General features: G+C 50.2%; 1 protein-coding gene across 3 annotated transcripts in view; it reads right to left on the minus strand.

The window, feature by feature from the left end:
• Positions 1 to 26,064, minus strand: part of fus (epithelial splicing regulatory protein fusilli) — a 139,771-nt gene that overhangs the window by 65,961 nt on the left and 47,746 nt on the right. For all 3 annotated transcript variants that reach the window (XM_050191584.3, XM_050191582.3, XM_050191580.2), the window contains exons 2-3: positions 11,571 to 11,714; positions 7,519 to 7,735 (exon numbers count right to left, since the gene is read on the minus strand). In XM_050191584.3, coding sequence (XP_050047541.1) covers positions 7,519 to 7,735; positions 11,571 to 11,714 — 361 coding nt within the window. The remainder of the gene's footprint in view (positions 1 to 7,518; positions 7,736 to 11,570; positions 11,715 to 26,064) is intronic.

The following is a 26,064-nucleotide window of genomic DNA, read 5'->3' on the forward strand; positions in this document are numbered from 1 at the left end:
CGGCGCGTGGGATATCGGAGACTTGCACACAATGAGCGCTGTATGCGTCGGTGGCGTCCCAACGCGAAACGCGCTCCATTTTTCCCAGCGCCGTTTCTAAACCTCAAGCAGGGACAACGCCAGTAACGCCTACTTGGAATTGACTTCAATTTTCATGTTCCATAATCTTACTCTAGAGCGAGGCTTCAGGCAAGTGCCTTCTTCGGAAGCACAAGTCGTGTCACTTCGAGTTGACGAGAGCGGATGCCATGAGTATTTCTATCCAAATATCGTACAGTGCGTGCCGACAACACATGGTTGCGGCACATACGCATAAGGAAATCATCTGCGCGACGTATTCCTGTGCCTGCGTGCTTATGTAATTAAGATTATTTAAAAAGAAGGCACGCACCACCTTAGCAGTTGTTCCGACTACGCCACACAGTGGGGCCTCAAGACACCGGGGGACACTAATCGATCGCACGCCCAGCTTTGTATACAACCAAAGCGCGGCGTTATGCAAGACGGGGCACCTGCAGTGTGCGGCCGACGAAGGCGTCGTCGTATAGGGTGCACGCGTGCGAGAAGGACCCGCCAAGCTGGCTGCCGGCACTTTGGGGCGGCTTGGTTCCAGCGTTGTTTGTTTTGACTGCGTGACTCCAGATCGGTGTCAAGGGCGAATACAGCTCCCTTGCCGCCGCCGCTTAGCGGCCAATCAGCGCGGGTCGCCCGGGTGGCGGCAAGCTGGGAGGAAGCTAGCAGCGGCGGCAAGCTGGCTTTCCCCCGCGGCGGCAGCCCCATTTGTGTCGGCCGGCGCCGCAACGCACGAGCGACCTGAGCCGCCGCACTGAACGCGTTGCGCAAGCAACACCGCGCACCACATAACGCCGCGCTCAAAGTGTCCTTTCGGGAGATCGATTGGCTCCGTGCTCCGCGCCTGCCGCTCACGCGCGAAGACCTGGCTTTCGCAGATGGAGAAAAGCACCGGCTACATCGCAATGAAGTACGCCGAGGATTAGAGCTTTGAGCCCGCTGCTCAACCGCGGGGACCGCGCTCTTGTAACGCTGAAAGGGCACAGGATGTAGCTTGGTGGAGCCCGCTGCTTTTTGTCCTCCGGGTGTCTGAGTCGCATCTTCCTACACGTGCTCGGAAGGGAGGCAGCAGGAATAATTGCGGAACTAGCGCCATTGGACTCTGCTTCTCATAAAGGAGCTTTCTTTCTCGGTCCGCTGGTTATCTCAAAACTTTGTATCGTAGCAACTGCTAAATTCAACACGGGCCCCACGTCTTCTCCTTATTCAGCATATGTCATGTGCTCGTCTGCCTCCCAAGCGATTGCCGCTTCCCAGCGTTCCCTATGTGTGCGTCCTCCTTCCGAGCGTTCCCTCAATACACTGCTCCTTATACCCAGCGTTTTCCCTAAGCGCTTCATTGCCAATGTTCACCTTGTGTGCTTCCAGTGTTCGTCCTGCATATTTTGTTCTTGCCAGCGTGCACTCTGTGCATTTCTTCCTACCTAGCGCTTTCCCTGTCTACTCGTTTCCCAGCAATCGCCCTGCGTATTTATTCCGCCCCGGCGTTCGTACTACGTACTTCTTTTCGGCGTTCGCCCCTGTCTATTTATTCCTTCACAATGTTTGCCCTGCGCGCTCCTCAAAAGTTATTCAGTGGGCTTTTGATAATTTGACTCTTCTCAGCGTTTGCCCCCTGTACTTCCTGTCCTGTGTGCTTCATTTTTTGGTGCTTCTTTCATCGAATTACTTCTTCCTTACCAGCGTTCCCCCGCAGTGCATTTGTTAACTTTCAACGTTCTTCCGGTGTGCTTCCTCCTTCCCAACGTTTCTCCTCTGTATTTTTCTTTCACAGCATTTGTCCAGCACACTTCTTCCTTCCCAGCGTTCGGTTTGTGTACTGCTTCAGCCATAGCATTCGTGCTCCGTACTTCTTGCTTTTGTCCACAATTGTTTATTGTTTTCTAACTCTCATGCACACATTTCGATTACCAAGTGGCCAGCCTTTCTTTCTTAATTTCCATATCCCGGCTCGATGATTGGCAAAAAACAACGCTGGTATGCACATTGTCGCATAATCTGTGGGCGCCCCAACTATAATGACTGAATGCTGCTATCAAAGCAGTGTAAAAAAATTCAGCAAAAAAAAAAAAAGGTGCTGCAGAGGTACTGAAGGAAAATACAAGTAAACAAGACTCCCGGTCAATTCTTTATCAGTACTTACGCGTGGCTTTGTTATTTCCAGCAGCTCTTAGCAAGCGCTAGGCGTATAAAGAAAAAAAAAGCGTTATGCTTTTTTTTTTTCTTTTACTTGTGGAACTAAGCTGGAATGGAATCTAAGCTGTTCAGAATGGTTCCCATGTGTTTCCGAATTGGTGTTTCGCAAGTGGTTATGATTGAACGAGCCTATGATTAGCCGATACAAGCAGTTTCTACATCTACGCATTGTTTCAACCGCAGTTAGTGTAGTAAAAATAAGTGAAAGTTTTCGTACGGTCTAATAATCTAAAGAAGCAAACGTGGAAGCGACGGAGTGAGAAACATAAGTTACTAGGACTGGAACGGAAGAGATCGGCTATTAAACTAGGACGCCATGAAACCGGCCTAGCTGCCCAAAAAACCAAGGCGAGGCAACGCAACTGCTATGCAAGATGCAACACGCTTCGCAATAGCCCTAAGCATAATAAACTTTAGTACAACCTGGCCATACAGCTCTCAGGAAGGGTTAATTGCGAATACGGAGTGGCTAAATGCCACCAACTATAAAAAATGAGTAAACGTCGGTGAAACATGTCCTTCTGTGCAGCGTATCAAACAAGCTGCGAAACTGCAACATTGAACGCAGTCTTTTCTTTCTTGGCCATCCATCTATTGGCGCATATTATACTGAGTAGGATTGTTGGTATGAGCCAGATATCGCATGATGTTAGAGAATTTCCAAGTACAGGCGTCACTGCACACATCAGACAAACTGTTCGAAGGTGTCCTCCTTCCCAACCGCCAGAGGTGACACGATGTCCGCCTTCTATGGCTCTCTATGTGACAATGTGCGCATTGAAGGTTGGAACCAGGCTACAGGCTCTCAAGTCATTCGGCCATGGTCTAAACTCGTAACCTGCGTTAGGCTCATAAGATGCATGCTTGTAGAATACGAAAATAAAGAAAGAAAAGCAATCGAAAACACAGCGGAGTTCAGAAGCTTGTTTTTCTTCTAATGGTGGGCAAAGATAGGAGAGCCCAATCTTCATGAAGCACCATTATCCCGAAAATTTTGGCCCAAGCGCTGTTATTAAGAGCACTGAGCATAGCAAAACTGGCTCGGCGGGCTGCGCTCGGTGGAAGCTCTTGAGATGGCGCAGCTCGGCAGGAGGAAATGTCCTGATTTCTCGTCGCGTAAGAGAGCCGACCTCCGGCTTATGCAGAAACAAGTCGGAGGATCGGTCGGCGCGAGTGTTCCAGAACGACGTAAACAACCCTGAAGTCGCTATAGGGTGCGGGTACATAATTGCGTGAGCGTCACTCGGCAGATGTAATGAACTCAGCTTGAAACCAATTAAGAAGAAAGGTTACACGTCTCGTTTCTGCAGCAAAGAACAGGCGCGGTGAGCTGTGAGCGCGAGCTGAGCAACTGGACTTGCAGGCAGAACGCGACAAAGTCAACGAAAGCCAGTAAGCCAAGGTGCGAACGGCAAATTGGCCAGCAGGGAAGAACGGGCGAAGGAAGCGAAAATAATAATAATAGTAGTAAAGAAGAAAGCAAGTGGACGGCGCGTGGGGGAGAAGGTGGGAAGAATGAAGCCGCGAGGACGGTTGGGCGAGTGCGACGAGGAGAGCAAATGAGCGAAAAGTTCGGGGACCTCTTGCGTCACGGCTACGAGCGGCGAGTGTAAGCGCGCGCCAAAGCTACCAAGCCGCCAAGGTTGCCAGCCAGCCCACACGAAAGCGAAAACCGACGCCGAACGGGCAGCGAAAGAAGCAAACAGGTCCAAGAGCAGAGGAGCAAAGGGAGAAGAGGCAAAAAGAAAAAAAGCAACGAGTAGCGCTACGCTCCAGAGAGCAGGAACTGCTGCAGTCCGCGAGGTATGAGCCCGCGGAAGGGTGGATGCACGGCGGAGAAATGCGCTAGGCACGTTGCGTGGCTGATGGCGGCGGCCGCGGGTGCGTTGCCCCTCGCCGGAAGGAGTCGCTGGCGTGCAAACACGAGGGGGGCTACCCCCTGTCGGACGAAAAGAAAGCGCCGAAGCACCGGCGAGCACGAATTCGAGTCGTGATTTATTCTGCCCGTTGTGCCCCGCGGGAAGAAAGGGCCGAGGAGGCAGCGCCACTCGCCGATCATTACGCGGCCCTCCTCGGGGCGCGCGTTCCGGCGTCGGCGGCTCTTATCCGCGGCGCTGATGGCCACCGCAGACGTCGTCGTCGTGATGGTGCCGCCGCGCATAGCGCACCTCTGCCGAGGAGGCCATTCGCGGACCGCCGCCACCCGCGGAGGAAGAGAGTCGCACTTCCAAGTTCATGGGCAAGAGTCCGTGACGGAGAAGGGCTGCGACATTTTCAGCGGGGGCCTCCTCTTTAGCCAAGGTCACAGCGGGGAACGCAGGAAAAATTCGCCTCCGTGACGCAATCTCAGGCAGCCGATGGACAGTCGCCCGATCTCGTGTCTCTTCGGCTCCTCTGTACCATAGATCATTCGGGCCTACCGTATTGGATAACAGCCGAGCTATGTGTCAGCGTGCTGGTTTCGTGGCTCTGTGCGAATCATTTTTTTTTTTTTCCGCATTTCTGCAGAAAAGCCCATTGTCTGTATGTACTCTCGCAAGTTTCAGGAAGATCTGCCGGCTTGTTGGGAAATAGGAGGCGCCATCGTATTAGATAGTCTCTCAAGGCCATATACGCTATCATCTTGATTTTTTTACCTTTAGGCTAAATACATAACTTACAACCCGAACTTGCGCTTAGTTGCGGTTTTTATGACAAGCTGTACGACTTAATGCAGACATGTTTCAACCTTGGGCTTTCTCTCTCTCTCTCTCTCTCTCTCTACTCCACTTTTCTTTTTTCGGTGTCTAGAATCGTTTTCGCCGCCGTATGATTGTCCGGCACTCTTCAGAGAATAAAGTCGCATGACGTGCAGAATGATCGTTCTAGTAGCATGTGCCAAGGCTTGGTGCGCATTTCTTCGCCTTCCAACGACTATGCACTGTCGCTAGTGTCGAGACGTAGCAGTGTGCTTGGCCCAGACTTGGCGTCTCAGTCCTTACTGCGCAATGAACCCACCGATGCGCCTCTCCTGTAGCCGCGCGCGCCGCCTCCGTTGCCGCGCAGCTGAGTATAGGACCTGTCGCCGAGCAAACAAGGCCCACGCCCAGTCAAATAGGTCCAGCCCGGCGGACGTCCAGGACAAAGGCGGCCAGCGGCGGCGCTTCTCTTTCCGTGCCGGACAGGCCAGGACTTCCTGCTACGCAACAGGTTCGGCCGGAGGTCCTTGAACCGGTCTCCTCGCTCCCTCCGCCGCGGGTGGAGCAGCGCGATGCTCGCTCCGGGGGCTCGCGGCGCGGAGCGCGTCCACCACGCTCCGCCGCGTCCGCCATCGGCAGCAGTCGTAGCCGGTCAGGCCAGCGACAAAACCGAGACATGTGAAACTTGCTCGTACGGAACGATCGACGCCGACAAATGGCGTTTGCACCGCCGAAATGGATGACTGACCGGAGGCTGGCTGCTTCACACGCGGAGCCTACTCCTCTGGAAGAAGGCCGCGGGGAGGCCGCCCCCCGAGCGAGCGTGGTGGTTACGAAACAATGCTTCGTGTTACGCAGCAAGCTCGCGCGTAAACTATAAAGGCGATATATCCCGCCGAAATGGGAGCAAGGGAGGCCCACAGTTCTGTGCCAGTCCGCAGTCTTTGCTGTGCACACGTAGCACGGACCTCTCAAGTCTACGCCGCTGTACGACAGTGGCGGTCAGATTACCTCTATAATGAGTGATCCGTGTCAGACACACATTGGCTGTGGAATACTTGCGGCTGTGAAACAGCCAAAGGTATAGTGCCCGCCGTGACAAGAAAACCAAAAGCAGCGTGGCATAAATAAGCTTGGGGCTGTAGCACCTGTATAGTGTACCTCTGTTGGGAGTCCGAAAACGAGGTCGTTTTCGGGCACGTACAAATGCAGAAAAGCTTTTACAGGTGTACATATCTTGGAACTACACACCAGACATATCATGCGCCGATAAATCGCGAGAGTTCGGGCTTCCGCTTAGAGCAGCGGATGAGGTTCTGTTTCCAGGCGTAATCAGGATATATTAGGAGCAAAGCAGAATATGAGGTTCTGGCTGCGTTGACAAATAAAGCCGCCGTGGCAGTTAAGGCCCAAGATTGATAAACCAGCTTTCTTATTCGTGGTCCCCATCGTCGTTGCCTTGTCGTCGTCGCATACAATCAGAGTAACCATACGTTCTATACATAATTTCGAGAACACAACCGAGGTCGCTAGAGCGAAAGTTCCCTGTCGTCTATGTACCAGAAATGAGTCATACGCTGCAAAGACGTCTTTAGAAGAGAAACTTCCGATGCTGGTCGAGCTTTTGAAAGCTAGGACACTTTCTCGCCGTCATCGTCATCAGTCTAAACTGACCAAAACCACGCGTAATTTTACAACTAAGAAGAAGGCATAACATCATTCTGTTTTGCTGCTCTCCATAACTTTGGTTTTTGTTAATTTCTTTTTCTGTCTTCTATTCTTATAATACACACCTTTCCGACGTTACCAGTAGGTATATACGGTGATTCCAGTACAATGACATGTGACGAACCGCGCTAGTGCGGTCTGTGTGTATCATCATCGTCATTATCCGTCTATTTTATGTCCACTACAGGGCGAATACCCCTTCCAAAGAACTCCAATTTACCTTGCGCCGACCGCCTTCATGCTCTATTACGAATTACCTCATCTCACCACAGCAACTAATCTAATGCCGTCTTTGACTAGGTTTTCCTCTTCTTTTTCCCAATTCTATTGCTCTAATAGACCATCGGTTATCTGCTCTTCGCATTACACCACCTGCACAAGTGCATTTGCTCTTGATCTCAACAATGATATCGTCTACTTGCGTTGTCTGTCTAATCCGTCATTTTTTTTTCTTAGTAAAGTCACGATTAGCAAGGCTTTCTAGCCCTGTTACCAAGAGCCAACGTAAATATGTGTGCTCTCGTTCGTTCTGTTTACTTATTTAACCTTGCCTTTTTTTTTCAGATTCGTCTAGCTGGCATTATCTGCTAGAAATCGCTTACTTCCAGCGTTGACATAGAACGACACTTCCTATCTATACCTTCGCATAAACATGACTTAACTTACCACGGATGTTTTTACGTGGGCAACGTTGCACATTATACGCTACCCGCGCTCAACTTCCACTACGAGTGTCAAAACGTAACACACGAAGAACCACTGCGGTCGCGCGCGTATCCGCGCGGCTCTCACGGCAGCTCTGGGCCAGAAGCGCGCATGCGTGCGAAATCAGCTCCAAGGATACAAGCCAGCATGTCCTGCACCGAGTCGACGGCCTTGCCGTAGAAGGCCTGGAATTCCTTGCGCAGGTCGAAGAAGTGGTAGAAGGTGTCCGGCAGCAGGATGCCGTGCCGCACTGCCTCCGGATGCAGCGCCTGGCGCAGCGGCAGCTGGCCGTCCGTCACGAAGTAGAACTGGCCGCCGGCCTCGGCCTCCAGCCGCGCCCGGGCCCACTGGCTGAACTGCGGGGGGGACAAGCGCAGCGTCAGAGCGACCGCCCGCACTACTCTGGATTGTATACATGCAGTACGTACGTGAGGTCAACGTTTTCATTTATATTTTTAATGACGTCATCGCTCTGCACTTAGCTCTATACTGGTGCAGCCTGTGTACTCGTCTCTTACGGTATACATTCGACTGGTTCCGGCCTACCGCGCTCCGAATCGGTTTGTAGCGTTGCGGAGCCCTGTCGAATATGAATCTATAGAAAACTTACCCGAGCGGAACGTTCAGCTGCTCCCAGAGTGCTGTGGATGGCATGTGGCCGGAATTCTGTCGGATCTCGGTTGCGTTCCCTCTTCGATGGCGAGAGGCCGCGGAGCGCTCACACAGCTGGAGCGCGGCGCTCTGAACGAACCAAGCAACTGTGGTACGAGCGCTCGATTTTGACCATGCCGAATGTAAAAATTGCCGCCAGGGCGCTCTACAGCGCTCGAAAGCGACCAATCGAGTGTACCATTAAAGGAGCAGGCGCTCCTGAGCGCTTGTCACATGGCAGCGATATAATGGTTGCGGCAGAAGCGCAACAGTAGGCTACATATAAACAATTATATTTCTCAGCATTTTGTCAACTCCCTCTATACAGAGACGGCTCCAGCCAAATGTACCCAGAGCGTGAACTGGTTATAGTATAATGCGGTGAGCAGGAGCGCCAGCGAGGGCGCATGCATTCAGAGCGGGGATGGTAACGTGAAACCTTCTGCAAGGTTACTCTGCATGATCGCATATAATTCTCAACGCCGCATGCCTTTCGCCGCGTGCTGGCAATAAGTAAATAAGATCACCCTTCACGTTTTACGTGCATTAAGCGGTCTTTGAGAGCGTCGACCTCTAAGAGCGACGCGAGGAAAAACAAAGCGAGCGTCGCCTTGCGTCCGGCATCCGAACAATCGCCTGCTGATAGAGTGGGCGGCACCTCTCTGCGTGCGATCGCAGCGGCCATGTTGCGCCGAAGCAGCCGACACCGTGTAGAAACCATTGTGCGGCGCGTATAATATTGCGTTGGGCGCGCGGCAGAAGCTACAGGCGTTCAATCAGTATACACGCCTCGGGCCATAGCTATCACGCCTCGCCACAGGTACATTGCGTGCGACCCTAAACGGCGCAAAGAATGGTTGAGATATTGCATAATGAGATAAGAACGAGGCTAAGATGTCGAAAGACCCGGTGCTGCCTCTGCCCCTCCTCTTATTGCTTCACGAGCTGTCTGCATTCCGGCCGATGTTTCTTAACGCTGTTGGATAACGGTAGCAGCGCGCAACGGCAAGATATGGCTGCAGTATTTCCTTAGGAGTTGTGGTTACTGAGGTCGTACTGGAGACACGATAAAGGACTTCACAAAAGGCATGCGTATTGCAGCACTGACGCTTTGCGGGTAATGTCGCGGTAATCAGGCCCCGTTTCCAGCAACCTGGTACTGCGGTCACTGCGTTTCGATAGGCACCGCTGTCATGAAATCTGTGCATAACAAAATTTTGATTCATATGGGTTTCCTCCAGCGCAACGTATATCGTTCTCTCTCTCTCTCGCATTTTGCTCATACAGAGCATACAACGCATACAAAGGCTCGTACAGAGCCTGTGTCGTACGTTGGGTCACACGAAAGTCACTGTATTTGCGACAAATTGCATAAACTGTTGCGAATTAGTTGGCATGAGTTTTGGATTTCAAGGAACTATACCTCCGTCCATGCACACGGAAGCCACGAAAAAGCTTGACTTTTGTCGCCGCATAGAAATGCGGCCGAAAAACTAAGCGGTTGCACAGCGAATCTTTCTGTGGCAGCTCCTCCCTAAACACCATGGTGTTTAGAGAGGAGCTGCGTGCATACATAGTTGCCACAGAAAGCTTCACTGTGCAAGTGTGACGGGCTCAACGTCAAGGTCACAAGCCAGTGCAGGCGTTTTCGCGGGTTCTTCGCACGTAATATTTCTGTTGGTGGCACATGTGTGAAAAGAGTTATTTAAAAAAAAAAAAAACTATTTCTATAAGCATCAATACAGTTTTGAAGAGTCATGTTGAGCTTAACGGCAAATATCTGAATATAGAGGCACTACCTCGTTTAGCGATTTTTTTTTTGTGTGTGTGTACATTTATCCATTACGTATCGAACGAGTTAACTGTAATAGGAACTTTTTTACACTCACTAGTAACTCGCAGAAGCATGGTATATTGACGAAACGCAACAGGTTTTTCCGCGTTGAACACTGCGGAAAGAGACGCTCCACGACGTTGTCGCGGTGCACACACAGTGTGGATAAGTGGGTTGAGCAATCCGTTGCTCGCACGTTACCCCGCATCTTAACTATCCGAGCCATCGCGGTGCGGGCACAAGGTCGACTCTACTTCGAATTCAGAAGTGGTACAGATGTTTCTTATCGCATCACGAGAGATCCCCGTAGAACCACCGCCTCATCCAGTGCCCCATCTGTCTTGAATAGCAAATGCATGGGCCATTACGATGACTGTGTTGCACTACATATGCCGAGCTTTCTTCGGTTTAACCATTCCATAGGATGAAGCACCCATTCCCTCTTCCTCTTTTTTTTTCTCTCTCTCTTTTCCATCGAGGTGTGCGCATGCGAACCAGCTCGCGAAGACGGAGTACAGTATTTGTTATCGCCGCTCCATTACTCGCAGAATGTCTGCGCGTTGATTGTTTCAAATGCGTGCTTCAAAATAAGCTGCGTGACCATCTATCAGCTGCGGATATTCTCGCCGAAGGCCCTGGACGGCTTTTTTCCGGTTATTATTTTCCTGCCGTCTGTCCCGCGCACGGGTCACGCGCTTTTTCCCAGACGGACCGGGTGCGCGTTTAACTGAGAGAAACGCATAAGCAGCTGTCGTAGTCGAAAGGAGTTTATATGTGACGCCTGATGACTATCGTGCCAGCTTAACGCAAAAGAGCAAATAATAATGTTTACATGTAATAGCCGAACTTTAGCATAGCGAGAGGCCGGCATTTTTTCTACAGCTGTTAACGAGCATCATTCAAATGGCCATGGCATCACGCACACACACATGGCACCACGATGTAATCTCGCGATCAAACTGCCGCTATCTTCTGCACTGCACTTAGCCTGGCGCGTAGAAGTGTGGCATTAGGGCGACTGCGCAAATACTAGTAATTATTGCACATTAATTCCCAAGTGGAGTGAATGTTGTTGCGGATGGCACGGAAAGACAGTGGTTGTCGCGTGTTTTCAGGACGATGCGGTACTAGCAGTACTATATATAGAATGAGTAACGCAAGGAGACTACTTTCCCGAATGATGCATTTCTACAGGCACAACATGCGTTGCGCAGAACGTGTGCGGCGCCGTCAGCTCGCACAGACAAATGTGTCTCCCAACAAAGGGCACGTAGTCAAGCTCGCTACGTATATATAAATATATGCGGAACGATTGAAGCGTCGCTGCAGAGCACGAGAACCTGTGGCCCTATAACGCAACGATGGGCCTAGACTTGTACAACTTTCACTGCTTTCTCTATCGAGTTTTTGTTTTTGCCTAAACTTGATCGCTAAATTCGGGCCTGGTAATGCGATTTGACTGTTGTGTTGATCCCATCCGGGATACGGCGAGGGTGGCGGCATGGTGAGAGGAGACGCGCGTTTTATGTGCGTATAACGCCATCCTGTACACCTTGGCACCGTCCTGCGGGTAAGGACGGCGCGAAGTGTGCTCCGTAACCCTGACACAATGTTAGTGCAAGGTCACCAGTCCTTGCGGTGGCTTTTCTTAGCAGCCAACCAAAAGGTCAACGTCGAGACGAAGCCGGTGTCACATTGCGCGTTACCTGATCGATAACTTGCTCCAGGGGCACGGCGTTCTTGAGCTGTTCTTCAGAGATTCCGTACTCGGTGCGACACGATTCTGAGATGACGTTTTCGTTGACATCGCAGGAGCGTGGCTTGACCAGGTTCTGCTGCACGGCCACCACCTGCGACAGCGGAAAGTGAGACAGCGCCGCTTAGCACCAACGGAAGTCAGCTGCTGTGTGTAAGCAAACTGCTATAGGAAAGAGCGGAGAGGTTGGCCGGAGGAGCACTGCTGTTTCTTTTTTCTCCAGCACAGACTGTATCTGACTACGGGAATGCGTAGCCAATGTATCGCGTGTACTCCGTACGTACAGTGGCTGGCGTTCGGCGAGTAACGCACTCAGTGAGAATATATGGCGGCGGAAAATGTGAAGTTTGAGTATAGGGCTAGGCTGGCACACGTTTCTAAAAAAAATAGATAATGGATTACTCTGACCGAAAACAGACATTTGTATGCTCTATATAAGAGGAAGCGCGAGTACCAGCGGCTGCATGCGCCGCCGCCTTCGCATTACCGATCCACTTTCCTGTGACGTCACAAATTATCACGTCGACTGGCCGAGCCTAGTTACAATAGAGAGTTTTAGTTTAGGGGACGCAAGAGGCTTGCGTACGCAAGAACTAGGGACGACGGTACTGCGCATGCGCTGACCCACACGTAGAGGTCTGCGCATGCGCAGTACCGTGGCCCCTAGTTCTTGCGCACGCAAGCCGCTTGCGTCCCCTAAACTAAATCTCTCTAATAACAGCGAAAGTGTCTAATATGGCGACTTTAGCAGGCTCATTCTGCTGAGCAAGGACCACATATCGGCGAAAAAGAGCGCAACATTTCGTGGCGTCCCGCAATTGACGTCAGGTGCGTCACAGTTCCGGCCCGTAGAGATTGAGGGGAAGCTCTGATTCGGTACAATGCAACGATTCTTTTCCTCATAGGCTACATGTTCCATGTGCTATCCTTTACCACTCCGCGTCTGGCGGATTCCCCAAGTTATTTGGGGGATGCTTCGCTCGTGCCAATGATGATCGAAGCACGAAAATGAATTGGGATTGTAGCCACTACATTAGTACGGCCCTTTTTTCACTTCATGACTTTTTGACTAGCTCACAATGATTTTAAGCGTCGCCTATTGTAGCAGAGAGCTTTACAATATAGTTCCTGTATAGTGCTCATGCGCACTTGACTCCTCGGCATTGAGGGATAGCTCACCGCGTTATGCTAAAGCGATGAAATGTTTGCCTTATTAAAAGGATTGTCCAATCTTTTTCACACATCACATGTTCTATGATGGGGCATATTGGTTTATATGATGTGGCATACAGCGCGCTGCAGTTTATATTTATTTATTTATTTATTTATTTATTTATTTACGTTCAGTCGCCATAGGGGCATTATAGTAGTAGTGTTAAGACATTTTACATACGAGAAAACGGCTCAACGAAAAAAGAAAGATGTTAACAACAACAAAGGATACAAAAGAGACAGAGCAGTTGCATAACAAAAATACAAGAAATGTATCACAAATATGACAAAAACGCGGTCATCTACACGAGGAGAGCAGTAAGCGGTGAAAAAAAAAAAAAAAAAGCTTCGCTCGCTTCAGCCTGTTCGTACCTAATTTTGAGGTTATGCGTAAGCCAAAGGCAACTAACTGACCAGTGGTACCTATAATTACCTATACAAAATAAACGGAGCTAAAATAGGGCATAGGATGCCCCAGCTAACGTTAGCCAAGCTTATAAAGGGGGGGGGGGGGAAGAAGCACGGCGCGACTTAGGATTATAAGACCTGTACGATGTTTGATCAGCAGAGGTTTGACGACCGAATACAGGATCGTACCTTGTACTGCGTTTTTTTTTACTTTTAGCAGCTTGGTTAACGTTAGCTAGGACACCGGCCAGTACATGCAAATATTATGAATGCATCAATTTTATTATTTATTTCGCAATGAATATGTGTATCTTTAGGAAGGATGGAGGATACACTTCACAACAGCCACAGATGCAAAAGAAAATTGATCCGCGAATGTTATGCCTTTTCCTTGCGGCTTAATGTCACTTCCCAGTAAAGATCGCGCGCATTTCTCGTTGGAAATTTGGAACACGTTCGCAAGCCTGTGCTGCTTGTCGGCGCTCACAAGGCGTAGCGACGGACGACGAGACGTGACGACAAAGTCGGGAATACACTGTTGGAGACACGACGACGTTTCACGTTGCTATTTTACCTTTCTAGACTATGTGAGATCCCCGAGTGTTGTAGCGGTCCACTGTTCACGCGTATTGACTGTAGAGAAGCTCACTTTGCCAAATGTATTGCGCCTTGTCGATTGGCGTTCTGCTCTGGCAATGTCGGTTTCAGTTTCAGTTTATTGTCAATTCTATCACAATGATTATGTAACAGATAGCATGCATAAGGGGGTTCCAAAGCCAATGACTGCAACCTGATCCTCGTTTGTAATGATATCGGCTGTACTCCAGAATACAAATTTACCACTTGCTCCGATCACTATCGTACGTAGACAGTTATCTTGTATATATCGCCTTGCTTCGTCACTAGACGATATATGGGTGCCAAGAAGGAAGAAAGAAAGTGTTCACTAATTTCCCGACGTCTTTACCGTAGAGGACGATGCCTGCCATGAACGAACGAGTGAGTGAGTGAGTGAGTGAGTGAGTGAGTGAGTGAGTGAGTGAGTGAGTGAGTGAGTGAGTGAGTGAGTGAGTGAGTGAGTGAGTGAGTGAGTGAGTGAGTGAGTGAGTGAGTGAAACCTTAGCGGGAGGGGGTTGGACCTTTAGCGTAAAAGCGGAAGTTGGGCAACCCTAACATGAATGATTTAACCTTGATTTAACCTCATGAATGATTTAACCTTAAATTAGAAGGGTCCTGCCGGACCTTAAGTTCCGCTGAGACTTCGGGAGGACAATTAAAGGCTCAATGAATGAATCTGCAATTTCTTCTGCTGCTAATTTTTAACATAAGTTTCTCTAGTCTTCAACAGTCCAACAGTGGCTCTTCAATACACTCGGTAACATCAACTCTACCAGGGTTTATGGTAACACGCAAACACGCAAACACGCGAACCACTCGCCGCACGCGAAGGAACCGGCGTGGCCCTCCCGAGTGTTCGCCTTATCCGTCACAAATTAGCCTTGGCCTCCGAAATCTCTCTATCTCTCTCTCTCTCTCTCTCCTAATCCACGTCACAGTGCGGCCCGCAGGCTGCCAAGCGCCGCGCACGTGGCCCGATGTAAGACACAAGTTTGGGAACGCCGCAGCGATGGCCCGAGAGGCGGCGCTTGTCTTGGCGCGCGCATATTGCCACACGAGGACGCCCGGCCGGCCCGAACAGACTCCGGAGAAAACTTGCTCGCGCCACGCGAGACCGGCAGAAGCCGACTCGTGTTCTCCGGAGAAGAAGAAGAAAAATAGGGCCAGACGGAAGGCTCGAAATTCACACTGCACTTCCGTCTCTGGGCCAGTCTCAAGAGCGCCAGCTCATTTCGTAGCGACGGCCACATACCCCTGTCACCCCTCATGCAATGCAGGCGGAGGAGACGGCGGTGCACCATCGAGGCGACTGCATTGAGCTCCACCGGCACACGAGGCTCTTTACAGTTTCCTATCTCCCTCTCTCGTCTGCGCCGTCGCCTGTCTCTTCCAGCGAGCACGCGGAGAGCCGAGACCGTATTACGATGCAACACCGCAAACTACTCCGGCGCGCGAGATGGAGCCTTCGGTATGGCACATAGGGACGGCCGACGACGATGTCCGACGACGACGCGATGGCTCTCAAGCGCCCGCCCGCACGCGGAAATATCGAAAGGCGAGTCACGTCGTTCCGTGCAGCGAGGAAAAAAGAAAACAAAAAACAAAAAGCCCCGGCCGCCTTTACAGGCGGCCGGGGCTCCGCACTCATTTTCTTATAACTGCAGACGAGTTTCGCGGAAAGCTGGTTTATCCGGACGAAATGCAGGAAAGCGCTCGCTGAAAGGGCGTCAGCGGACCCCACCGTACAGAAATCGTCTAGCTGCTTTTTGCAAGATCCGCGGAAGAGATAGAGAGAAAGGGAATAAAAAAGAAGGAGAGAGAAAGGTTCGACGCTTGTGGCCGCCAGAGTGACGCACCTGTCGCGAGTATAGGACCACAAGGTGCGGGGAAAACGCTTTTCCTCCATGCCTTGCGCTACCGTGTTCATGTATACGTATGCGCGTATTCACAGAGCAGTTCTTATACCATGGAACGGCTCGTATAAAGAAGAGGCACCAGCCATCTTGTACGGCGTTCTTCGGAGCCGCGAGAACAACAGCACGTGGAGTTCCGTTTCGCATGCACCGATCGACTGCTCCATGAAAGAGTCACTTACTTTTGAGGCACGATTATCTGGTCCACTTCGGTGAAAACAAAGTAAAACGCATTAGAAATGGTTTTCGTAAAGCTGCTTTATGTTTAAGCTAACCACATGAAAAAAAAAACAGAAAGAAAATACAGACAGGACATGCACCATCGATGCGCCTGACGAGCCGCGTTGCTGTTAATTTTCCGTTCAAGCAGCAAGAGTGATTTTGCAGAAAAGGAGTTCGGTCCTTCCGAACGTTGAAAAATCGCACACATATGCCGCATCTGCGATATCGCGCGTGCGCGAAATCGCGAGAAATATTGCGCCATACGAAACGGACGTTATCCGCGTAAAACGGACAGCCTGCGGCTGACAATAAAGTCTTGCAAACGATTTCTTTTCTTTTTTGTACACTCGGCCCCAGTACCGGGCCACTTGACATAGATATATAGCCAGCTATATATACTGACGGCGAGCAGGTGTTCCAGTCTGACACCCTGGCGGGCTCGCGTGGACTAAGTCGCGAAATGACACTCTAAATTTCGGGGACGGTTGCACATCTTTCAAGTGACAGTATATTTGTTGCGAAGGGATCAGTTAGTCCAGGAGCCTAGATATACGGATAAACTAAAGAGGCGGCATCCATTTCCCCGTTGCGTTCGCATTAAAATATATACCTCCCACAACAATGCACATTTTCAAACCACGCTGGACGGACGTTTCTGAGAGGCTGGTAAACTCCTGCTAAACAGTCTATATATTATAGGTGACAACCAATGTATATACTCAATGGCACATATAAGCGCCAGCCAATTTACGTTCGCTCGTTGCCGTGATGCCACGGTGGAGGCGAAGTTCTCTCGCTGCATATATCGGCGTCTCTCGGAAACCGCGTGTTTTGAACTCTGAGGCAGTGCGGCTTTATGAGTGGAGCTTGGGCTGAATTCTGGGGTGCTCTTATCCTTTCTCTGAGAAAGTGGCCTCTACCAGACACTTCAGCTTTACTTGTTACTGTGTGTGCTTGTGTATGATCTCTGCGCGTGTATATATACTGCGTATAAAGGTGTCATTTCATATGTCACCCCCGCCATCTGAAGTAGCATGTGAGGCCGTATGGTCGAGCAATCGTTTCCGGCATCCATTAAAGAGTGTTTCCCACCCCCTCTAGGTTGTCACCAAATATAGAAAACGCAGCGGCTGCAATGCTCAGAAAAAATAACAGCGAAGGAATACGTAGGGGGCACCAAGAAAGTGAGCGCTGCATAGAGCAGTGATATCGACGAACATTCCCCGCGAGCGCTAGTAATTATGTCGCTACAGTGACATTTTCGAGAAACGCTTCCCTATACACCCAAGACGATATGGCGTCCCGTGCCATATCGTCATCGCTCGGTCTAGGCGCATTTTTTTTTTTTTTTATGGGGCGATCTTGCCGGATGAGCACGTGCTGATGATGGACGATAAGCCAGCTCGTATATACGCATACAGACATCGCGCCTCGAGGCACCCGACCGACATCAGCAAGAAGCGCTTGCGGTTTTCGCAAGACGGATTTAGTCCTGGCGCGTGCAATTGCGAGAACGCTGAACGCGAGGATGTAGATCCGGGGACCGGCACCTGCATTCAGAAAGGTTCTCTTACGTGGGAGCGTTTGCTTATCGGCCGGCGTCCGGACACCCGCCACTTATGATAGCGATCATCGCGATAACGAGACGGTCGCCGCGGTGATGTCCAATCGCGATCAGCACTTACGTATAGTAGCCATGTTGATACGAGACCGGTGTGATTCACAGAGTTTTGTGTTAGTAAGAACTGTTAGTCACCGGCCGACGCACGTTGATCATCATCTCGCTCTATAGTGCCCTTGGTCTGCAATAGTTCTTGCGAGTTGATTGATTGACTGCTGCAATAGTTCTTCGGAGTTGATTGATTGATTGATTGATTGATTGATTGATTGATTGATTGATTGATTGATTGATTGATTGATTGATTGATTGATTGATTGATTGATTGATTGACTGTAACAAAAGAAAGTGATGATAGCCAAAAGATGGGGAGGGGAGGAGTACCCCACTAGATAATAAATAAATAGATAATAAATAGCTGAATAATAAGTCACCATTTTACTCGCAGCGTAGCTTCCTACGTGAGGACACAGTTCAGACTTAGCCCCTGCTTTAGTTTCGGAATTTAGACATTCACCATTCAAGAAAACTTCCGAATTCGGGTTCCGGCATTTACGAGGCCGATTAAGCGATGCAGTGCCCGCGTCACATTTAGCGCGGAGCTTCTTCGCGACTCGCTGCTGAATCGTGGCAAAATCTATCGCCGTTTGCGAGGCGGTTGCGACCGATTGTATGGGAATCAAAAATCCTAAGAAAAAGAAAACTCAATTCGTGGGGCCTTTTGATGTTTGCACCCGAATCCTTGGAGATGAGGAACTAGAGACCAGGATATACAATCGGTCGCAGAACAGGTGTGTCCTCGCGCCTCAAACTGTCGGTCTGTATTGTTTCGTATTGCAAGTAGAAATCCGTGCTTATACGTATATTATACGCGTAACGCGTGCACTGTTGATGGCACAATTTTTACTCCAGCGAAAAGTGTGTGCACGAGTACATAGAATGTTTTAGCACGTTGGCACCTCTCACTATTGTCTCTTCCGGATGACTCCTGCGCCTGCGCTGGACGTTCGAATTAACTCGTGTGCGCAGCTCGCACGCAGATGGGCAGTAGCCATAAATATAGGTATACTAGTAACGCTAGGCCATAATGTTGCAATAGTTACACCGTTTGCAACTGTTGCGAGTAAATATATATGGTGAGATTACCAAAAGCGATGACGTTGAAGGAAGCGAGGACAAAAGAGGCGCAAATTCTATCCAGGAAGAAATGAGACGACAAAAAAAAAAAAAAAAAAAAAGAAAACGCTGCACATCATCAGGCATGCACTCGCTGTGCCGCAACATCGCAAACAGTGTCTGGCAGCAAACGATGAGCGGTGGTTTGTTTACCACACATGTATACACATCAGATTTGAATAAGAAAGAAAGGTACGTAATCTCGTCCTCGGTGACTTCACGTATTCAAAAGCGGATGTGGCCTCTGAGTCACGTTTACGTGAATGTGACAGTGGCACATCGCATTTCTACCGTATCGTATCAGTGTGCAGAGAAAAGATTAATGATACGAAATGCAGAGAGGTCGGCCTGAGGTACATTCCTCTAGCCGGCTACTCTGCCGCCTGTGTCAACGTACACGACGGCGATGCGCTACGAAAGCGAACAGCATTTGCCAGAGGAGGGTATAGACCAAAGAAGTGCCAGTTGGCTCACGTGGTGCACGCGAACGTTGGCGCATCGCATCGATGGGAATTCGAAACGGTTGCTGGCACGTACAGCTCATATCGCAAAGAGAGAGAGAGAGAGAGTGTAAATATCAGGCCACTGTCGTTAACTTTTTTTTTTTTGCCACTCAGTGCCGATAAAGTCACCGGTAACACGTTGCATCTTGTTTCGGACGCCGCCACACGAGGAGCAATTCGCCACATGTAAACGGTGCCGCATGTAGTATTACTGTGATGCTAGGAATTGCGATACGCTGTTGCATTCATGTATACACGGCTACAGAAAAAGAGAACCAAGGCATGTAGCCTGCCTCTCGGGCTTCGCGGTTGTTGGAGGAAGTATCTCGATTTCGTTTTATTTATTTATTTATTTATTTATTTATTTATTTATTTATTTATTTATTGATGGCGACTGTTCTGTTGTTACGAAAGGTGCCTAGGCGACTTTCAAAATCTATTCCTGTAATCAGTTGGACGTTCCTCTCTTTCGTCTTTGTACATGTCCCTTTATTAAATACCAATTCGGCCAAGAACGAGTTATGCCGAATTCCTAGGGAAAATTGGGAAGTCCAGTGGACTAGACGCGCGGAAACAGTCCAGTGCGATCACGCATACTGCTCCGCAAGGCCCCGCGCTTCAGTACGTTTATAGCTCTCGGAATCGCGGTCCGTTTACTTCTGTTTCTACGCTCACGCGCGAACCTGTTCTAAACGTAGTATTAGCCCGAGTAATCGCTTACACCATGCGTACAGTCGTTTGCCAAGGCAATCGGCAGTCAACCGGTTGGCGAACGGCCCTGCAAGGCGTGGCGCGCAATGTCGCTCGGTTGCAAGGGAGGGCAGACTGCAACGCTGCGCTGCCATAATGAAATATGACGAATGCGCGAAGCCGCGGCGTGTATCGTTCAAGTGCGGTCATCGCGGCGGTCGCCAGTATGTATACCGTGCGGGGTGACCACGACGGCCGCATGCGTGCGTGCAGGTAGACGGGCTATAACACCCCCGCTATACCTGCCGTACATCCTACGGGTAGGCGGAGCGAGCGAGAAGACGCTGCCGTTAGACCGAAGGCACGAGGTGCAAACCTGGACAGGCGCGGGCGACCGCAGAGCGTTTCTTTCTTCGACGTCGCGTCAAGCAGCGCACCTTCCGCCATGCTATACGCAGTGTGACGTCTGCGACGGCGAGACGCGCGAAACGTGCACGAGGAAAAGGAAAAAAGAAAGAGAAGCGTAATAAATACGCGTGTCACGCGGCACGAGCGGGGGCCGGCCAGCACGGAAGAGCCGCGTATCCGCTTGCGTAACGCCGTCCAGCGCGCGCGAGGAAAAGGCGTTTTCCGCCAGCGGCCGCCAGACAGGAACCGCGCGAGGCATCTGGGCCGCGCACGCCAAGACGGGGGCCGGCGCCGGACAAGTGGTCGCCGCGCACGCCGGTCGTCCTCAATACGATAACGGGGCCCTTGCGCAGCGAAGCGCCCCCGCTCGTAGCCCTGAGCCGTATACACGACGCGTAGACGCCGCGCGCAGCTTACGAACAAAACGCGATGACTGTACGAGCGAGGAAGAAAAAAAGAAGGTACAGTCGGAATCAGCGCCGCCTCGACCATTAAATACGTCACGGTGCACACACGCACACTTACACGCGGCCCGGTTGTAAGGCGAACGAGAAATTTGGGGAGATGCAACCGGATTTCGTGAGCGGCGAATGCGATAGACCCCTCCTTCCTTGCCCTCCTGTCCTCCACGAACGCTGCCTTTTTTCGCGTCTGCTTTTTCGCCACTGCGAGGCACGTGGTCTTCCACGTAGCAGCGCGCGGTCTACAAGTCTCTTTCCCTTTAACGACTTCTCTGGTCATAAAGACGGCACACGGTGCTCGCGCTTAATAAGGCTGACCTGCATGCGTACGACCGGAAGGCTCTCCGCATCTGAATGTCGGACAACACACGCACGCACACACCATAGATAGAATGAACATTGGAAGACATATATAGTGGTCGCATCCTCAGTTGCGCGCATAACGTGACGTACGGAGGTGTTACGTTGAAGTATACTTCAATGGCGGCATCTATTATAGTCAGCTGTCTGTGTGCGCAACACACACAACGTGCAAGAACTATTCACGTCAAGGAGACAACCGCACCAGCATCGAGACGAGAAGGGCTTTCTTCAAATAACACCTCAGCGAACATGTTCTTGACATTGGTTTGTAAACTGTCGTCCAAATAACACGTCACAGATGGAATAAAAAGAGGCGCGCGGACAGGGGGATACTAAGCTGTAGCAACGAACCAGGTCTCTGAGAGCAGAGGAAATGATGCCCCAGTCATCGTGGGGTATAGCCTACAGGGCATTCCGGAGACGCCGCTATGGCCCAGACCATCCCCATTTACTAACCCGTCCCTGCCTGTACGCAACAAGTGCGGTCGACATCGAACGCGTTATACGAGCAGGCTATACCTTACGTTTGACGATAACGTGCAGCAAGCAGGAATGCGCATCAACAGGCTTACAAGAACAGACCCAAGCACTGCAACTGCACAGCACGTGGTCCGTGTACCACGCAAACCCAGTTCGCTCGGCCAACACGTGGCGGCTGTCATTGCAATGCGAGACCACGAACGCACCAAACGCAAGGTCGAACACGGGCGCCTTTTTTCTGTTCACTTCCTCGGCCGATGCCTGCACAGGATTCGACCATGAGCGATGCCGATGCGTAGCCTCGCTGCAGTTCCTGTAACGCCACGTTAGCAGACGTGCCTGTGGGCGCTGTATACTAGACACCAGACGGAGCAGCCTTTCGTCCTTGAGAAGTCGCACTGCACACGAAACCTTTCTACTGGGCTCTGTGCGAAGCGGCAGCCGCTTTTCCTCGTCCTCCATTGCTTCCTTTAATTCATGCAGTGCGCGTAGATACCTATTTGCTGCGTGTCGTGCGGAGAATAAAACGATTCGCTTCGTTTATTTAACTGCATTCGAGCTTTTCCAACAGCAGTGAACTGGACAGACGCGCTGGTTCCATTACAAAGAAATGAAGAAGGAGACAAAAATAAGCACGGCGCACGCGGTGCGTGATGTGCACGTTCTACAAATATAATAAATGAAGAAAATACCAATATCGAGGGCGCAAACTATGGAGCTGCTTGCACGAACTCGCGAATTCAGCTCAAGAAACGACCCCCAGCTATAGCTGACTTGGCTGCCGCACCGTGCCGGCTGACCTCCGTATAGCCCACAGGTCGAGCGTCGCCAGCCGCAGCTTGCAACTCGCGCCGCCATCTCCGGCTTGTCCAGCTGCGCAGAACTCGGGTCCTTTCGAACAGCTGGTACGTCGCTGCCGATTTCCACGGCCGCTGCTTTCGGCGGGATAAAGAAAACAAACAGACGTGGCCGATAGTGGCTACACAATCAGGGACCGACTCGCAGCAGACGGCTGGACGCTGGAACCGCGCGCGCCCTCTGCAGTCCACACCGCTATCACCGTATACGGGCGAGTATGTACGGTGAAGTCTGTCGCACAGGTGCACATGCACGGGCTTCGCCGCCCGATCACGTGGCGGCGGCTTGTGCGGGTGGTGAACGATACGCACGCGCTATCGGGTTCTTTCGAGGTGACTAGGCATAAGAACACATGTCGCTTATGAAAAAGAGCAATTTCCGAATTCGAAAGTTAGCTATATGATTTAGATACTCTGACTATTTGCGACAAAGCGGCCTTGCCGGCTTAATTGTAGTTACTATATAGACCCTTTCGCTGTTTACAAACAGAGGCCCTCGACGGCTCGCCCGGGTTTTGCCCAGTCAGATATAGCCCGCCAGATCTTGCGGTCGAGAAGGACAAGGGCGAGCAGAAATAGTGCGCCAAAAAAGAAGCCCGCATATAACCAATACTTTTCCCTGCAGCTTGTCATAATTCTGTACAAGTCAGTTTTGCCGTATAGGTATACACAACAAATATGCATGCGTATTTGTGGTTGAGGCATGATGTTCATTTCCTTTGTTTGAAAACGCAAGGATAGACTACCCGTACGTTGAACTGACATGAAAACGCTTTTTTTTTTTCTTTCCTGGCAACGTACATTGTTAGGAAACGCAACCGGAAGTTTCTTGGGGCCGCGCAGGCTCATTGCTGCCAGGACGCGTACGAAAGTGTCTACATAGCATGTGCCTTCAGCTAACGTGGAATTATCTCGAGATTTTAAGTTCTTGCATATCCTTTGTCGCGGCCATTTTAATACATCGTATTTACTTTACCAATCCACGAGACCAACGGAGTCATTTATTAAGGACGTGTAATAAGCTCGGCCGCCAATCGCCAAGCCGTGTCGTCGCTTACAGGTTTATGTTTCTCCACTTAGAGTGCGTGTCATGATGTAACAAGTTACCAGGTATTGGTGTAACATGCATAATGATAGCACCCAAGATATTCACTTTTTGTAACCAATGCACCTAACGCTTTCCGTGGTCACCTGTGACATTATACACTTGATTATTGTGATCATTATTTTGTTTTCGTTTCGGGTCGAACGAACGTTCACATCTGTTATACTGTACGCCAGCTCCGTCGCTGAAAGCACTGGTGGTACGTTCAAATAAATAAAAACTAAATATCTTAAAGCAGAAGGGTACAAGACGCAGGGTTGTGTTGGTTGTGTTCAACAACGAAGTATATCTGAGATGCAACCCTTATTGCAACATACTGAATATAATGTTCAGCGACAGTCCCTGGCATCCGTTATAGCGCACCTTGACACTAGATCACTGTCCCTCGAAACGATTTTCACATGGCGCCGACAGAAGACATCGCAGCTGAAGGCGACGAAGGGACTACGGTTTTTGAAAAAGACAGGATTGGGCAAGCGGCTGTGACAGTGATATCACGTACCACGCAAGAGTGATGGACTCTAACTGACGATGTGTATGCTGTGCTATGTGCTCTCTCTCTCCCTTCCCCATCTTTCATCCCCCCCATCCCTCTACCATGTGTAGGGTAGCAAACCGGTTAAGCTAAACTGGTTAACCTCCCTGCCTTTCCTTCTCCACTTTTTCCTTCCTTCCTTGATACCGATCCCGGCCGCAGCGGCCGCATTCCGATGGGCGCGAAATGCAAAAACGCTCTTGTACTTAGACTTAGGTGCAAGTTAAAAAAATCCTAGGTGGTCAAAATTAATCCGGAGTCTCCCACTACGGCATGCCTCGTAATCAGACTGTGGTGTCGCTTAAAGCCGCAGAATTAAATTTTTTTTAAACATAGTGATACCTTCAGGCAGACACATCCGGATATAGACTCGATGATGCAGGTCAATTACCAACTGCCTATATATACGTATAACTGCCCATGGAAACGCATAACGACAAGTGATTGAGTTAACGGCTTTGAACGTACAACCTGGCATTACCGTCGCAAAAGTGAAAATATCCCCTCTGGCAGAAGTCGTTTCTGATGAGCAAACGTTACAAACGAATTTCGTTGCCACGAGACTATCGTGGAGCCGGCAGAACTGCGCAGCTCACCCGATGCTCAAAGCGACGCATGCGTATACACATTTACGGGACGTCGAGTATTCAAGCTATTAAACTGGGAAGGTTTAGGAGTAAGGATCGACGGCGAATACCTCGGCAACCTTCGGTTTGCTGATGACCTTAACAGAGAGAGTGTAAGAGTGGGGTTGAAGATTAATATGCAGAAGACAAAGATCATGATGAATAACCCGGCAAGGGAACAAGAGTTCAGGATCGCAAGTCAGCCTCTAGAGTCTGTGAAGGAGTACGTTTACCTAGGTCAACTATTCACAGGGAACCCTAACCATGAGAAGGAAATTCACAGAAGAATAAAAATGGGTTCGATCGCATACGGCAGACAGCGTGAGCTCCTGACTGGAAGCTTACCGTTATCATTGAAAATTAAGGTGTACAATCAGTGCATTTTACCGGTGCTGAGCTATGGGGCAGAGACTTGGAGACTCACAAAGAAGCTTGAGAACAAGTTAAGGACCGCGCAAAGAGCAATGATACGAAGAATGCTAGGTATAACTTTAAGAGACAGAAAGAGAGCGCTTTGGATCAGAGAACAAACAGGTATAGACGATATTCTAATTGACATTAAGAGAAAAAAAATGGCGCTGGGCAGGTCATGTAATGCACAGGTTAGATAACCGTCGGACCATTAGGGTGGCAGAATGGGTACCAAGAGAAGGGAAACGCAGTCGAGGACAGCAGAAGACTAGGTGTAGCGATGAAGTTAGGAAATTCGAGGGCGCTAGTTGGAATCGGTTGGCGCAGGACAGGAGTAATTGGAGATCGCAGGGAGAGGCCTTCGTCCTGCAGTGGACAGAAAATATGATTATGAATGAATGAATGAATGTTGAATTCAGGTTCATTAAAATTTGTTCCAGTTTCGAGCCCCGAAAAAAAAGTAATTTACCCCCCACCCCCACGCATCCTATTCATTAGGCGTCTCTTCAAAACATAATTCAGGGCATGACGAAACGCAGCAGTTAGCATGTGCTAAAGGACCATTACCTAGCAAGTGTACGTACATACCAAAACAATGATGTAAGGCAGGCATTAACACAGGGCGGGCTAATAACATCTATTCGATTCGCCACATGCAATTTCGAACGACCGCCTTCTGCCTGCCATATACGCCCGACTTCCGGGACCCTTCGTCGCCAGCCCTGATGAGACTGGAAAGGAAACTCGTCTTAGAGAATGTTTGTCATTCAGCTAAGATGTTTTGCACAAGTAATGCTCCTCTCTAAATGCAGCAGGGTGTGTGCATATACTCTCGCGA

The sequence above is a fragment of the Dermacentor andersoni genome, chromosome 1 (assembly GCF_023375885.2).
Source record: "Dermacentor andersoni chromosome 1, qqDerAnde1_hic_scaffold, whole genome shotgun sequence".
Lineage (NCBI taxonomy): Eukaryota > Metazoa > Arthropoda > Arachnida > Ixodida > Ixodidae > Dermacentor > Dermacentor andersoni.